The sequence below is a fragment of the Salmo salar genome, chromosome 14, assembly GCF_965601325.2.
Source record: "Salmo salar chromosome 14, fSalSal1, whole genome shotgun sequence".
Classification (NCBI taxonomy): domain Eukaryota; kingdom Metazoa; phylum Chordata; class Actinopteri; order Salmoniformes; family Salmonidae; genus Salmo; species Salmo salar.
In genome coordinates, this window is record NC_138304.1 from 102,907,168 (window position 1) to 102,922,488 (window position 15,321).

At 43.4% G+C, this 15,321-nt stretch overlaps 1 protein-coding gene across 3 annotated transcripts in view; it reads right to left on the minus strand.

The window, feature by feature from the left end:
- Window positions 1-3,663: 3,663 nt before the first annotated feature.
- LOC106570703 (KH domain-containing, RNA-binding, signal transduction-associated protein 1) overlaps window positions 3,664-15,321 on the minus strand; it is a 31,645-nt gene continuing 19,987 nt past the window's right edge. The window contains exons 5-11 of one of the 3 annotated variants that reach the window (XR_001320733.3): window positions 14,104-14,246; window positions 13,742-13,970; window positions 12,076-12,143; window positions 11,486-11,544; window positions 10,974-11,183; window positions 8,641-8,743; window positions 3,664-5,558 (exon numbers count right to left, since the gene is read on the minus strand). Coding sequence is in view for 2 of the 3 variants with exons in the window: in XM_014143174.3 (XP_013998649.2) it covers window positions 11,077-11,183; window positions 11,486-11,544; window positions 12,076-12,143; window positions 13,742-13,970; window positions 14,104-14,246 (606 nt within the window). In the remaining variant the exon portion in view is untranslated. Of the gene's footprint in view, window positions 5,559-8,640; window positions 8,744-9,800; window positions 11,184-11,485; window positions 11,545-12,075; window positions 12,144-13,741; window positions 13,971-14,103; window positions 14,247-15,321 lie in introns of those variants that run through there. The other 2 variants (XM_014143174.3, XM_014143175.3) reach the window with 2 other exon arrangements.

Genomic DNA, 15,321 nt, shown 5'->3' on the forward strand with positions numbered 1-15,321 from the left:
TTAATATAATCCAAGTTTTTCTCATAATAGTAGAAACAATTGTCAATAATCACCCACCAACTGGTTAAAAATAATGGACTCTTCCACCCTGACTGAGTTGGTCTATTCCACCCTGACAGAGTTGGACTATTCCACCCTGACAGAGTTGGACTATTCCACCCTGACAGAGTTTTGTGCATTGATTCGTGCGATATGACTGCAAACATGACTTTCATTGAAATGAAGCTGCAGCAATGGTTTCTCCGGTGAGATCGTTTCAGCCACTTGCGAATCGAAAGAAAGTTGCCGGGTGCTGGAATTAAATTTGGATGAAGGTACAAAAGTAACCTTGCCTGGCTTCCCAAACTCCTTGCTCTTACACTACGCCAAAACCCACAGACATTTTTTTTTTCTTCTCCGCAATGAGTCTGGATCTGAATACCTCCCTGATGATCGTCTGATTGGTCCCAGAAACCAATGGGTTGGACCAGAGCCAGAACGATGTCACTCAGCCAGAACGATGATGTCAGTCAGACTGAACGAAGATGTCAGTCAGACTGAACGATGATGTCAGTCAGACTGAACGATGATGTCAGTCAGACTGAACGAAGATGTCAGTCAGACTGAACGAAGATGTCAGTCAGACTGAACGATGATGTCAGTCAGACTGAACGATGATGTCAGTCAGACTGAACGAAGATGTCAGTCAGACTGAACGAAGATGTCAGTCAGACTGAACGAAGATGTCAGTCAGACTGAACGATGATGTCAGTCAGACTGAACGATGTCAGACTGAACGATGTCAGACTGAAGTATTTAGCAAACATAGAGCAGTGGAAGAATTCACTTTCAGTCGTCAAACAAAAGGGTAACCTACTTTATGGAGTGATTTGTTTGACCATCAGATAAAAACATCATGACAGGTTGTGTTCGTGGCACGTTAAAAGGTCATTCATTTTTTACAGTTACACGACATGTCTCAGACTGGCCTCTGCCCTGGGCTTCCAAATCACTAAATCCGTCCCTGACCAACCCACAAAGCTCAAGAGTGACTTCGAAATTGGAAGTTTATCCACTAGGGGCAACAGTGAGCCCTACTACAATCAAGTAGGCTAGGGTTTTGCTAGAGCGCTGTGGATGTGGGTGGTAGCTGATGGGTGTTATTCCACGATTCTGGATTAGAAGGTTGTGAGATTGATCCCATTTAACCATATCCCAAACATTAACCCTTACCGTAAACATTTGGAATGAGTACGTAAACTTTGTTTTAATTCTGTCCAAAACCTTAACCTACATCTCATGTAATCCCATCTCATGTAATCCCATGAGAGTGGATCAGAAGGGTGTGTTTAATCCCAGTGGTGAAAACTTGTTTTGAATGTTTTGTTTTTAAACTATCCCAAACGTTAACCCTTACCATAACTATTCTGAATGAGTGACTAAATGTTTTAACCCTGTCCAAAACCTTAACTTTTCATGTCCTAAATTTGGTGGATGGGCATATTCCCATGACTCTGGATCAGAAGGTTATGAGTTCTATCCCATTAGTGGAAAACTCATATTTAAAAAATGTTTTAACCATATCCCAAACCTTAACCTTTACCTTAACCATTCAGAATGAGTGTCTAAACTTAAGGAGCGACTGTCTTTAAAAAGCAACGAATCCCTTTTAATTGTGGCTTCTATATGAGTCAAACAGTTATTCCAGTGTCATAATTAACTACAAAGGATCATGTCGGTCATAAAGTAATTCTTGTTTAAAACAGAGTTTGGCGATCGCTCTCTATTCAATATATTACACAGTAAGACAGACCTGCTCAGCAGCTCAGACTGTTTACATAAGACAAGTCGCAAATCGTTTTACTTGAGAAATACTGTACCTTAGATGTAAAATTGCGCAACTAACACATGAATGTCAAAAACAACAAAATTAATTACAGATTTCTTAGATTCCTCCTGGGGATTTTGAGGAAGTGAAATAGGCTTTCGCTTCCAGTGTGTCATGAGGGAAAAATATTATGGGGGACAAAACATCATTAACCAAACACGGAATCGGTCTGGAAACACTCCTCCAAGACTGGAATTTTGTTTTTCCTAATGGGCAACAGAAAAACACATGTACCAGTCGGTGCGTTCAGCAGATCTTTTAACCAACCCTGTCCAAAAACCTTGAACCTTGACCTTATAAATTTGACATTTGGAGCAACAGAACAACGCTGAGCAGGAGTCAACCCAAGGTGTCAGAAACACGACAAAATTGAACATTTGGAGGAACTTCAAAATGTGATGTTTGGAGAAATGTGGATAAATGTCTAATTCTGCAGTGAGAAAGTGAAAGCTTGTTGGCCTGGCCACAGGTACACAATAACCCATCCAGTCCCCTTCACACAGGTACACAATAACACATCCAGTCTCCTTCACACAGGTACACAATAACACATCCAGTCTCCTTCACACAGGTACACAATAACACATCACCTCCCCTTCACACAGGTACACAATAACTCCCACACATACAGTTCCAGAACCCCCCCATCCATCCTCACCACCACCAGTCTCCATGTGTGAAAACATGGTGCCACTACCAGCTGGCAACTAGGGGATGAGAAGACATTAGACAACGCTCCAACCCACAGCGATGAGTTACCTTACCGCCAGAACTCACAGGGAAAGAAATAGACACAACTGTAGCTTGTATAAAAAGCAGTCATTTTAATACGATTTGTTACAAAACATGCAATAAAATACATCAGACACTGCAATTCATATTCTGTCAGCACAGTTGACATCTCTACAGAAACTTTTTTAGTTTTTTTTATATATGTTGACTTCACATCAGAACACAAATGTTTAATCTATGCAATTCATCCCACATAAAATGTCCAAATTAAATAAAAAACACCTGGCAACCTGGCTTCTACAAAACATGAGTGATTGTTTGATGAGCCCCCTCCCTCCTTCCCGTCTTCCAGTTGTTACATGGAGACACAGAGGACAGCTGCGTATCAACTGGCAGCCTATTCCCTATACATTCGGCCTATGGGCCCAGGTCAAAAGTAGTGCACTATAAAGGGAATAGGGAAGTCATTTGGGATGCTGATTAAGCCTCACCGTGGGGACAGATTGATTTAAAAAAAAAAGGTCTGTGTTTAATACAGTAATGCACGGTTACTGTACTGACATTGTCAGCACACACACACACACACACACACACACACACACACACACACACACACACACACACACACACACACACACACACACACACACACACACACACACACCCTACTCCAGGGAATTGACAGAAGGACATTAGTAGTAATTGGTAGAACTGACTGACAGAAGTAATAGAAAAAGCAGGAGAGACGGGGATGGAGTCAGGGGAGAGCAGGAGAGACAGGAGGTAGGGAGGGAGTCAGGGGAGAGCAGGAGAGACAGGAGGTAGGGAGGGAGTCAGGGGAGAGCAGGAGAGACAGGAGGTAGGGAGGGAGTCAGGGGAGAGCAGGAGAGACAGGAGGTAGGTAGGGAGTCAGGGGAGAGCAGGAGAGACAGGAGGTAGGGAGGGAGTCAGGGGAGAGCAGGAGAGACAGGAGGTAGGGAGGGAGTCAGGGGAGAGCAGGAGAGACAGGAGGTAGGTAGGGAGTCAGGGGAGAGCAGGAGAGACAGGAGGTAGGGAGGGAGAGCAGGAGAGACAGGAGGTAGGTAGGGAGGGAGTACGAGAGAGGAGGTAGGTAGGGAGGGAGTACGAGAGAGGAGGTAGGTAGGGAGGGAGTACGAGAGAGGAGGTAGGTAGGGAGGGAGTACGAGAGAGGAGGTAGGTAGGGAGGGAGTACGAGAGAGGAGGTAGGTAGGGAGGGAGTACGAGAGAGGAGGTAGGTAGGGAGGGAGTACGAGAGAGGAGGTAGGTAGGGAGGGAGTACGAGAGAGGAGGTAGGTAGGGAGGGAGTACGAGAGAGGAGGTAGGTAGGGAGGAGAGAGAGAGGAGGTAGGTAGGGAGGGAGTACGAGAGAGGAGGTAGGTAGGGAGGGAGTACGAGAGAGGAGGTAGGTAGGGAGTATGAGAGAGAGAGGAGGTAGGTAGGGAGGGAGTACGAGAGAGAGGAGGTAGGTAGGGAGGGAGTACGAGAGAGGAGGTAGGTAGGGAGGGAGTACGAGAGAGGAGGTAGGTAGGGAGTATGAGAGAGAGAGGAGGTAGGAGGGAGGGAGTACGAGAGAGAGGAGGTAGGTAGGGAGGGAGTACGAGAGACAGGAGGTAGGGAGGAAGTCAGCGGAGGAGCCGGAGAGGGAGAGAGCAAATGCTGGTAATCTATCTCCCTCACACGCACTTCCCCTCACAGCCAGATCTCACAGCATTATCAGACTTGGACGTTGAGCAAGCCAACATTTGTTGCGAAAGCTTTGCACATTTGAGCGGAAAGAACATGCAAATGCATTTCACATTAGCATTTCATATCTTTAGGGCAACATAGGCTGGGTTATGCCAGGGATTGTCTGTTGTACGTGTGCGTGTATGTGTGAGTGATATTCAGTGTGTGAACGACGTGGCGAGCAGCAGAGAACTCGAGCAGAACAGATTCACTCTTAGGGCGTCTTGATTTCACAAGCACATAGCATCATTTACCATGATATTAAACCATAAAGACAAAGAAACAGACATGGACACAGGCTGTATCTGTTAAATAGTATAATGAACAATCTGTCTATGAGGGGGTGAATAAATACAGCTTGCCTTGCAGAAAGTAAAAATGTGTTCAACACTTCAAAGAAAATATAAGACAACCAATTAAAGGGAAATTTAAACCAATTTCACAGCTGGTTACAGCCTGGGTGGTCATTTTCATAGTACATTTTTCCATAACAATGAAGTTTCACTTACTACAAACTGTAAAGCGTCTTGGAAACCGTTCACATTAGAAACCAATACAAAAGTGATTAGTATCAAAAGTACCTAGCAGTGAATAAGCAGTACAGTATCAAAACGCCACAGTCAAACATACAGACATCACAAGCATAGCTTCACAGTGTCATAGCTTCACAGTTAGTGTCATAGCTTCAGGGTCATAGCTTCACAGTTAGTGTCATAGCTTCAGTGTCATAGCTTCACAGTTAGTGTCATAGCTTCAGGGTCATAGCTTCACAGTAGTGTCATAGCTTCACAGTTAGTGTCATAGCTTCAGTGTCATAGCTTCACGTTAGTGTCATAGCTTCAGTGTCATAGCTTCACAGTTAGTGTCATAGCTTCAGTGTCATAGCTTCACAGTTAGTGTCATAGCTTCAGTGTCATAGCTTCACAGTTAGTGTCATAGCTTCAGGGTCATAGCTTCACATTCCAGAATCTTCTCCCCTCATCCAGATTCTAATACAGAGCCTCATAGAATCACCCCTCTTCTTTTTCTAGCGGGGCCTAGGCTCCCTCTCCGTAGCCTACATCTGCTCTCTGGTCCTTTTGGCAGCCTGCCCTCCTTCCGGACTGCTCTACCCCAGTATTGGTGCCTTCCACTGGGTCAGTCCTTCACTGCGGAGCCTGACGGAGATCCAGTGCTCTGTCATGTAGAACCCTGCTGCTCCTGCACCACCTCACTGCAGAGGGGAACACAGAGAACACAGCCAAACAAACAATGTTAGCGTTCATTCTTACGAGAACCAATCTACATTGATATATATAGTCTTCCCTGTGGCTCAGTTGGTAGAGCATGGTGTTTGCAACGCCAGCATGGTGTGTGCAACGCCAAGGTTGTGGGTTCGATTCCCATGGGGGGCCAGTACAAAAATAAATACATTAAAAAAATAATAATAATAATTGCATGAAATGAAATGTATGCATTCACTACTTTAAGTCGCTCTGGATAAGAGCGTCTGCTAAATGACTAAAATGTAAATGTAAATATTCAACATGCCTCGAGGAAGGAGAACAAGAACCAATCTACAATGATATATTCAACATTCCACTCAAGTATTAGACTTTTAGCTGACCAGGATCTTTATTGGCAGTATAAATGAGCATTGGATCAAGGCTGGAAGGAAAGCCTTTATCTCTCCAAGAGGATGGTTGGTCATTCCTCCCCTCTACTTCAACAACAGCCATCTATCTGGCTATACGAGGAAGGACTGAAAACAGCTCGTTTAAAACCACCACCCACCGTTAAGAAAAACTAGCTTCTCAACACCGTTCTGATGTTATCGTCACTTGACATTTTTACAGCTAGTAGTCCATTCCTACAGGCTCTATTTCCTGTCACAACCCCCCAGGGCTCCATGGTTACTGTCCTGTCACAACCCCCCAGGGCTCCATGGTACTGTCCTGTCAACCCCCCAGGGCTCCATGGTTACTGTCCTGTCACAACCCCCCAGGGCTCCATGGTTACTGTCCTGTCAACCCCCCAGGGCTCCATGGTTACTGTCCTGTCACACCCCCCAGGGCTCCATGGTTACTGTCCTGTCACAACCCCCCAGGGCTCCATGGTACTGTCCTGTCAACCCCCAGGGCTCCATGGTTACTGTCCTGTCACACCCCCCAGGGCTCCATGGTTACTGTCCTGTCAACCCCCAGGGCTCCATGGTTACTGTCCTGTCACAACCCCCCAGGGCTCCATGGTTACTGTCCTGTCACAACCCCCCAGGGCTCCATGGTTACTGTCCTGTCACAACCCCCCAGGGCTCCATGGTTACTGTCCTGTCACAACCCCCCAGGGCTCCATGGTTACTGTCCTGTCACAACCCCCCAGGGCTCCATGGTTACTGTCCTGTCACAACCCCCCAGAACGACATGGTTACTGTCCAGTCACAACCCCACAACTCTAGAATCTGTACATTCCCATTAGTCATGTTCCCTAGGTAGACACACCTGTCTATAAGATCCCACAGTTGACAGTGCATGTCAGAGCAAAAACCAAGCCATGAGGTCAAAGGAATTGTCCGTAGAGCTCCGAGGACAGGATTGTGTCGAGGCACAGATCTGGGGAAGGGTACCAAAACATTTCTGCAGCATCGAAGGTCCCCAAGAACCACTGTGGCCTCTTATCATTATTAAAATGGAAGAAGTTTGGAACCATCAAGACTCTTCCTAGAGCTGGCCGCCTGGCAAAAATGACCAATCGGGGGAGAAGGGCCTTGGTCAGGGAGGTGACCAAGAACCCGATGGTCACTTTGAGCAAAGTACAGAGAGATCATTGATGAAAACTTGCTCCAGAGCGCTCAGGACCTCAGACTGGGGCGAAGGTTCACCTTCCAACAGGACAACAACCCTAAGCATACAGCCAAAACAACACAGGAGTGGCTTCGGGACAAGTCTCGAATGTCCTTGAGTGGCCCAGCCAGAGCCTGGACTTGAACCCGATCTAACATCTCTGGAGAGACCTGAAAATAGCTGTGCAGCGACGCTCCCCATCCAACCTGACAGAGCTTGAGAGGATCTGCAGAGAAGAATGAGAGAAACTCACCAAATACAGGTGTGCCAAGCTTGTAGCGGCATACCCAAGAAGAATTGATGCTGTAATCGTTGGCAAATGTGCTTCAACAAAGTACTGAGTAAAGGGTCTGAATAATTATGTTTTTTTATGCATTTGCAAAAATGTCTAAAAAACAGTTTTTGCTTTGTCATTACGGGGTATTGTTTGTAGATTGAGGGAACAAAACAATTTATCAATTTTAGAATAAGGCTGTAACATAACAAAATTTGGAAAAAGTCAAGGGGTCTGAATATTTTCTAAATGCACTGTAGGAGCGTCGTTATATCTCAGAGCTGTTTCCCCCCAAAAAAATGTTTTATTAAAATGTTGCACTTGAAAACGCTTGTAATCTAACGCCTGCCTCAGATCACTCATAGATCAGCTAAGTACGTCGTTAGATGCTTTTTTTCCCCACGTTACTTTATTTCTTAAAAGTCTAAGTCGTGGGGGGGGGGGGGGGGGTGCTAAGCTGACATCTGGAATTGTTTTAAAATGGGTATTATGACTCTAAAGTATAACCATAAAACATAGCAGTCAAACAGGGAAATGGTTCCAATAGTTTTTCCACCATTCATTTTTCCACCATAGGGGATTTTAGAAGCACTTATAACAAGGGCTGTGTTTGGTGTCGGCTTACCCTGGCGTGACGTTCTGATAACCGTGTAAAAACTCTCTCAGACAAGGTGACCTAGGCCTATTTCAATCATATTGAAATACATTTTATGTTCAATCAATTGGAGTTCCATTTTGCTACTTGTAGGCTACCGTCTGAAATTTGACTCAATATATTTAATGATGTGCCAAATCTGAGATTAGTGCATTATTAAGCATTAGAATAAGCCGACCTCAATATTTGTAGCCGTAGGTGGTAATACCTCTCTAGGAGCTGATTATGAAATAATTATAATGTTAAGGAAAGATTTGAATGGAGAAAGCTGATCTGAGAACAGCCCTCCCTTTCTTTCCATCCTATCAGTATCGACACATGCTCCAACGATGTAATTAGCGACCGTTCTCTCTGCAAGGTGTTTTGGGAAACGAATGTTACATCTTCAGCCGTTGCAGGAAAGATGAATCGTTAAAAAAAAACAAAAAAAAACACTCGTTTTAAATTAAAATGTAAAGTTTTAAATAAGGCTAAATTGCAGCGATATCGAGAAACCGGGCACTGGTAAACTAGGTTGCCAAAACCCATTAGCGAAACAAATGCCTACCTGAGGTACGTATGGTATCATCTCTCCAGTAAGCCAACCTCTGACTGGTTCTCTCTCCAGTAAGCCACCCTCTGATTGGTCCTTGACTGACTAATAGTTGGACCTGAGGGAAGAGACACACTAAATCCATAACCAATAGGAAAACACTAGTGGACAGTTCAGTTAAAAATCATGCAAAAAAAAAAAAAATGGACAGAGTAGTTGTAGTCATAGTCATGCAACTCAAGCTTTTGTCCATTAGGTTCTACAAAATATGTAAAACTTGTTACAGTATATGCAACGTTTACACAAATATTGCAAAGAAAAAGTAGCAGCAGCTCAACTGGTTCAGAAGATATTGATAAAGATTCAGCTTTGTAGATTTTTATTTTAGCAAGAGTTATTATTAATACTATTCTAGGATATTTTGTTAGTACACAGACAATTTATTTTAGTAAATCTACAACTACAATAATATTGGAAGTTACTTTTTCTTTACTTTAGATTTTTGTTGATGTTGATGTTGTTGTTGACATGACTAGAATTCATCTTTTACTAAATTGCACGCATTTACCAGCAGCTTAATTCAATGTATAAACACACTATCAAATGACACATTTAGGGTTAAGGTTACCTTTATAGTGGAGCGATTACGGTTAAAACCATCCTCTCCTTTGCACTGCCATTACTCTCTTTACTAAAGTAGCCACCGCGTCGGCCACTACACACGACAAGAACATCGAGGTCAAACCCTGAAACCTAAAGACTTAAAATGGTTGGAGTCCAGTTAATTTACTAACAAGAGTCTAGCAATGCATTTCTCATTACCGTCTACGACCACAGGTAAGATGGATTGAAAAAGTCTTTATACATACCCAGGCACTCAATGCTTTAGAGCTTTAAAACACATTAGGAAGCTATCCAGGTTATTTTAGAGGTCTTACCTCTGGCTCCTTTTTAAAAGTATAGAAAGAGAGAGAAAGAATAAGTTGTGCTGCTTTTTAAATAAATCAATCAAGACATCATTTAGTATATGTTAAGGGCTTCAGACTACAATACAAATCATTTAAATTTAAAAAAAAAATGTGTTTTTGAAGAGAAATACAAATAAAAACACCTCTAACTACTAGGCTGTTAAATGTTATTTAAAAATATTCAAGAAATAAATCAAGTTACGGAAGTTTCATAGAAAAACAAACTAAATCTTTATTGACAAACTGCTACAAAACATCTTCTGGGCAGATGTAGTGGTACCTATTTAGACAAGCCTTACACAGAGCATAATGCATTTTAATGGAGAGGGTACATATACCAGTGGCAGAATAGTGGATACGTACAGTTTGGACGTTTTTAAAGTATGTACAAAGAGACCAGATTAATAAACTGCAGGATCCCTTCTCTGTATAAAGAGAAAACCCATGTGGAGATTTTTGTCCCAATCCTTCATTGCGTCATTTTTACATGCAGTTTATAGACTCAGATCAACCAATAAGATCCTCCAGTGACACATGTTGTTTTCTCTTAATCATGAGGCCGATCTAAGGCCATATTCTACTTCGAAGAAGTAGAATAACACAGAGCCATAATAAAATTAACTTAAAATTGTTGAACAACTTTAATAAAACAAATGAAGTAGGTGAGGACAGTCCATCTCTACAGTGGTTATTAGGCCTATATTTCAAAACTCTAATGTACAATGACAAAATATCATTATATAATCCCTGCTGCCTAAATCTAAATTGACAACTTTTAATTAAAAGACTATTTAAAACAAATGGGAATTATAAATCAAGAATGAATAGATCGCTGCTGCAAATTCCATTAACATTTGTTTGTTTTTACTGTTTCCTTTGACTTGATTTGACGTTTTTTTTTTGTTTGGTCTATATTACATAACTGAAACAGCGTTGATGTTTCTTTTACTTTGCTATATTAAAACAGAATTTTGAAATGTAGCCTAAATGGGAATCTGCAACTGTCCCTTAACAAAGCTTTTTTTTTTTACAAAAGAATTAAAAATGGTTTTCTTAAGATGCTAACAAGTAGATAAGCAGTCTCCAATTCCACTGGAAATGAGCTTAAATCCAAAATGTAAAAAAAAAGAAAAAGTTTACGGTCAACAATGCAAAAAAAAGCCAAGGGAGAGATCGGGTCAGAGATAAAAACAGATAAACTAAAACTTCAAACCAAACTAAAATACAGTTATCTTCTCTAACCCATCTAAAAAAAAAACGCTTTAGGGTTGCTCTGAATGAAATATCAAACCAGCTTCAATCAGTCAAGATCCTCATTTTCTGTTTGTAAAAGTCCATCGTAGTAGAAAATACCAAAACAAAAACAAAACGGACAATTACTTTTTTCGAGGGTTGCTTAGAGCGAGAGCTGCCGTGGTAGACAGGTTGGTTGGTTGTCAGGGCAACTCGTTAGCGTTGGTCGCTAGGCGTTGTCATGGTGAGTTCAGTATTGTCTATAGGGGTGTTCTCGGTAAGGGCCCTTAGCCGCTCTGGAAGGTGGGGCCTTTCCCGCCGGTGCCGCTCTCTGGGCTCCGTTCCAGTCGTCCTGGGCTAGAGGGGTGAACCACACACAGACAGAACAGACAGAGACAAAAACAGAAATGTCATTACAAAACGAGCTTGGCTGTCACATAGACATCTCCAACTAAAACACAATTTCCTTCCGTTTCCCAAGCGCACTTCAACAAGGATGTATTGAACATGTGTTGTCGGCATTATGCATGAAATTTACCGACTACAGAACCAAACCAAATGTTGGCACATGCTGAGAGCAATAATCAAGACAGAAAACAGATTTCCCTCTCCGTAAAGGGCGAGAGGTTTGGCTTGAGAGTGGAGTAGTGACGTCTTACCGTAGGGTTCATATGCCTCCTGTACCTCTCCATGTCCGTAGTCGTAGTACTCTGGCTCTCTAAGAGAAGAACAGAGGAGAAAGAACATTTCAAAAAGCAGCACACCAAGCTAGCAGGCTAAACAAGCTAACCAGGTAGGTTGCTAACTAGCTCATCAAGCTAACTAGGTAGGTCGCTAACTAGCTTATCAAGCTAACCAGAAACGCAAGATAGCCAGGAAACCAAGCAAACCAGCTGTCATCTTTGAGTTACATTTCATTCATAAAATCACTTAATATGTAAATCGAATAGCTTTAATAACTGATGTTAGCCAAGCGATAACCTAGTCACAGTTAGCTGAAGACAGCAGCCCATATCTTTCTCCGATTAAATAACACGTAGACTCAAAATAATCCAACCACAGGGGTAGGAAAGTTAATCCGTATGAACTCAAAAATATAGCCTATTTCAGTCCCTACAGTCCCCATAACTCAATAATCCAGTTTGAAAGTAGGGTAAGTGTAACCGTGAAGAGCAAGGACGTGAGAGCCAGAGCATGCACTAGCGTGTGTGTTGTTTGTTGCCAATAGACGGAGAGATTGGTGACTCACGCCTGTGGTTGACTGTAGTAATTGTCGTATGACTCGTACGCTGGCTCTGTGTAGCCCTCATCATAGGCCTAGTGAGAAGGGGAGAGCGAGAGAGAGGTAGAGAGAAAGAGACAGAAAGAGAGACAGAAAGAGTGAGGGGGGGGGTCAGAAAGAGTAGCAGAGAGACAGAGTAAAAAAACATAAGAAAAGGCTTTATTTATCCTTGACCTGATGATGATGCAAGATGGCGCGGACAGATGGGGCAGCTCTGCTTCTAGCTCCTAAGCAACTTTGCAGTATTTTTTTAGTGTGTGTTATTTCTTACATTATTAGCCCAGGATTTGTTGGTGTGTTATTACATACAGCCAGAAATAACTTTTGGATATCAGAGCGGCGGTAACTCACCAGCATTACGACCGGGAATATGACTTTCCCGAATTTGTTCGTACCCCCCAGGGCAATTGAACTGATTCCAGAGGCTGATCCAAAACATAGCCAGTGGAGGTATTCGGAGTGGACTTCTAGTCCGACGCAGGAGGCGCGCACACCATCCATCGCTCTCAAGTATATTACTCACTAATGTTCAGTCTCTGGATAATAAAGTAGACGAGCGCAGGGTGCGAATCTCCTTCCAGAGAGACATCAGGGATTGTCACACAGAAACATGGTTCTCTCGGGATATACTGTCTTCGTCCATACAGCCAGCTGGGTTCTCAGTATATCGCGCAGACAGAAATAAAGAACTCGCCAGGAAGAAGAAAGGCGGGGGTGTATGTTTCATGATTAACCACTCATGGTGTGATTGTGATAACATACAGAAACTCAAGTCCTTTTGTTCACCTGACATAGAATACCTCCCAATCAAATGCCGACCGTATTACCTCCCAAGAGAATTCTCTTCGGTTATAATCACAGCCGTGTATATTCCCCCTCAAGCCAATACCACGACGGCCCTGAAAGAACTTCACTGGACTTTATGCAAACTGGAAACCGCATTTATTGTAGTTGGGGATTTTAACAAAGCAAATTTGAGTAAAACGCTACCGAAGTTTTCTCAACACATTGACTGTAGCACTCGCGTTGCTAAACACTCGACCACTGCTACCCCAACTTCGGGGATGCATACAAGGACCTCCCCCACCCTCTCTTCAGCAAATCTGATCACGACTTCATTTTGCTCCTCGCTTCCAGTAGGCAGAAACTCAAAACAGGAAGTACCCGTGCTAAGGACTATTCAATGCTGGTCTGACCAATCGGAATCCACACTTCAAGATTGTTTTGATCACGTGGCCTGGGATATGTTCCGGTCCAGCCTCAGAAAATAACAATCTTGAAAGGTAGGCAAGGCAAGGCTGTTGCTTCACTCTCTATTCTCTCTACAATAACACATTACTAGTCGACTCCCACTACTAGTACTGTCTTGACCTAGATCTGATCTCCCCTGGTGAAATAGAGTTCAACTAATCTGGATAAATTAGGGTTAACTAAACTAACCAGATTACATTCTTAACTATTCATTACAGGGTTCAAAGCCTTCCACATGAAGGTGTTCTCTGAATCATAGTATGGTCATTGTTACAATGTATCTTAATAACTACAACATGATTGGTGGAGAAAAAAAAATCTACTAGCTAAAATGATAAAGGACTGAACAGTCCTTTAAAAATGAATTGATATTTTAACTTACATATTCCTCATATTGTTCGTGTGCTGGGGCGTGTTGGTGTTGGGGGGGCATCCTGGGTGGTCCACCAGGGGCAGGGGGTCTAGCTCGGGATGTTGCTGCCCCTCGGACGGGGGCAGCTGGAGGTCCCCCTCTTCCTGCCGGTGCCCCCCTCACTACCCCAACTCTGGCTGGCCCCCCGCGGGGCGCACCACCCCTTGTGGCACCTCCACGTGGGAGCATACCTCTACCCCTGGAGAGATGGAGGAAGAGAGAAAGGAAGGAAAGAAGGAAGGAAGAGGACCAGACATAGATAGACCAGACAATGAATTGTCATCAGCCACCTTGATAAATGTCATCCTGAGTCTGTCTGCCTGTCTGGTTACCTGGATGCCCCTGTTTGTCCCGGTGGCCCTCCTCGGCCCGGTGGTCCGCCTCTACCTCGTGGGGCCCCTGGCCCGTGCTCCTGGCCCCCGTTCAGATAACCCATCTCCATGAACTGTTCCTGACAGATGTCATCCATCATGTCCTGCACACACACACAGAGAGAGAGAGAGACAGAGAGAGACAGAGAGAGACAGAGAGACAGAGAGACAGAGAGACAGAGAGACAGAGAGAGGACAGACAGAAAGGAGGAGGGTTGGTAGTAAAGACAGAAGGAGGATAGGGAAGGAGGGAAGAGAGGAAAGGTAATTACTAAGCCGCTCAATACAAACCATTCCTCTAATGACTAAAAGAGCAAGGCAGCAGGCAATAAAGAGCATGTCTCATGAAGCCTTTTAAAAACAGTGTGTATGTATACGCAGCACCCGAGTCCCCTACACAGGCAAGGTAAAAGAACTAGTGAATGTACTCTAGTGATAAATCTTCCATTTTTTTCCCTCTGTTTATTGGAGAGGTTGAAACAGATAAATAATGATACTCCTGCAGTAGGGAAGCTTTCACACACCAAGCATCAAACATAGTCTTTCTCCAGAGAGTCATTTTTGGGGGTCGAACCACGATCCGAGGTCACGTCTCAAAACGCCACCATCCTTATACTGTTCCCACTACTATGCACTATGGGCCCTGGGTCAAAAGTACTGTATGCATTATGTAAGGAATAGGGAGTCCTTTAGGGAGCCATTGTTCTCCACTCATCTCTAGAGTGACAACACACAGAAAACAACCATTTGTCTGATTATGTACTAATCCATGGCCAAGAGCAACACGGCATTGCCTTTGTTCAACAATTTAGACAGTTAATACTTTGCTGTACATTGGATCGTTTCTACCTAAGCTAACTAATTATGAAGACTAAATAGAGTGTTTTTTGGGGGGGCCATTGGAGAGAGACAGACTGCCTTCCACAGCTTAGAAAAATCGAACCACTTCAAACTAGACAAATGAAGCTCGCTAGCCTAGAATCATTTTCAGAGGGATAATTAACGGGTGTAATACTGAGCACTCCACTCCAATCTAAACAAGTCTGTCTGGGAAAATCACACTGTTACACCAAATCACTGCTTTACATTGACCCATATGAACCAAACAAACAAGGCTAACCTACAGTACCAGTCAAAAGTTTGGACACACCTACTCATTCAAGGGTTTTTCCTTTATTT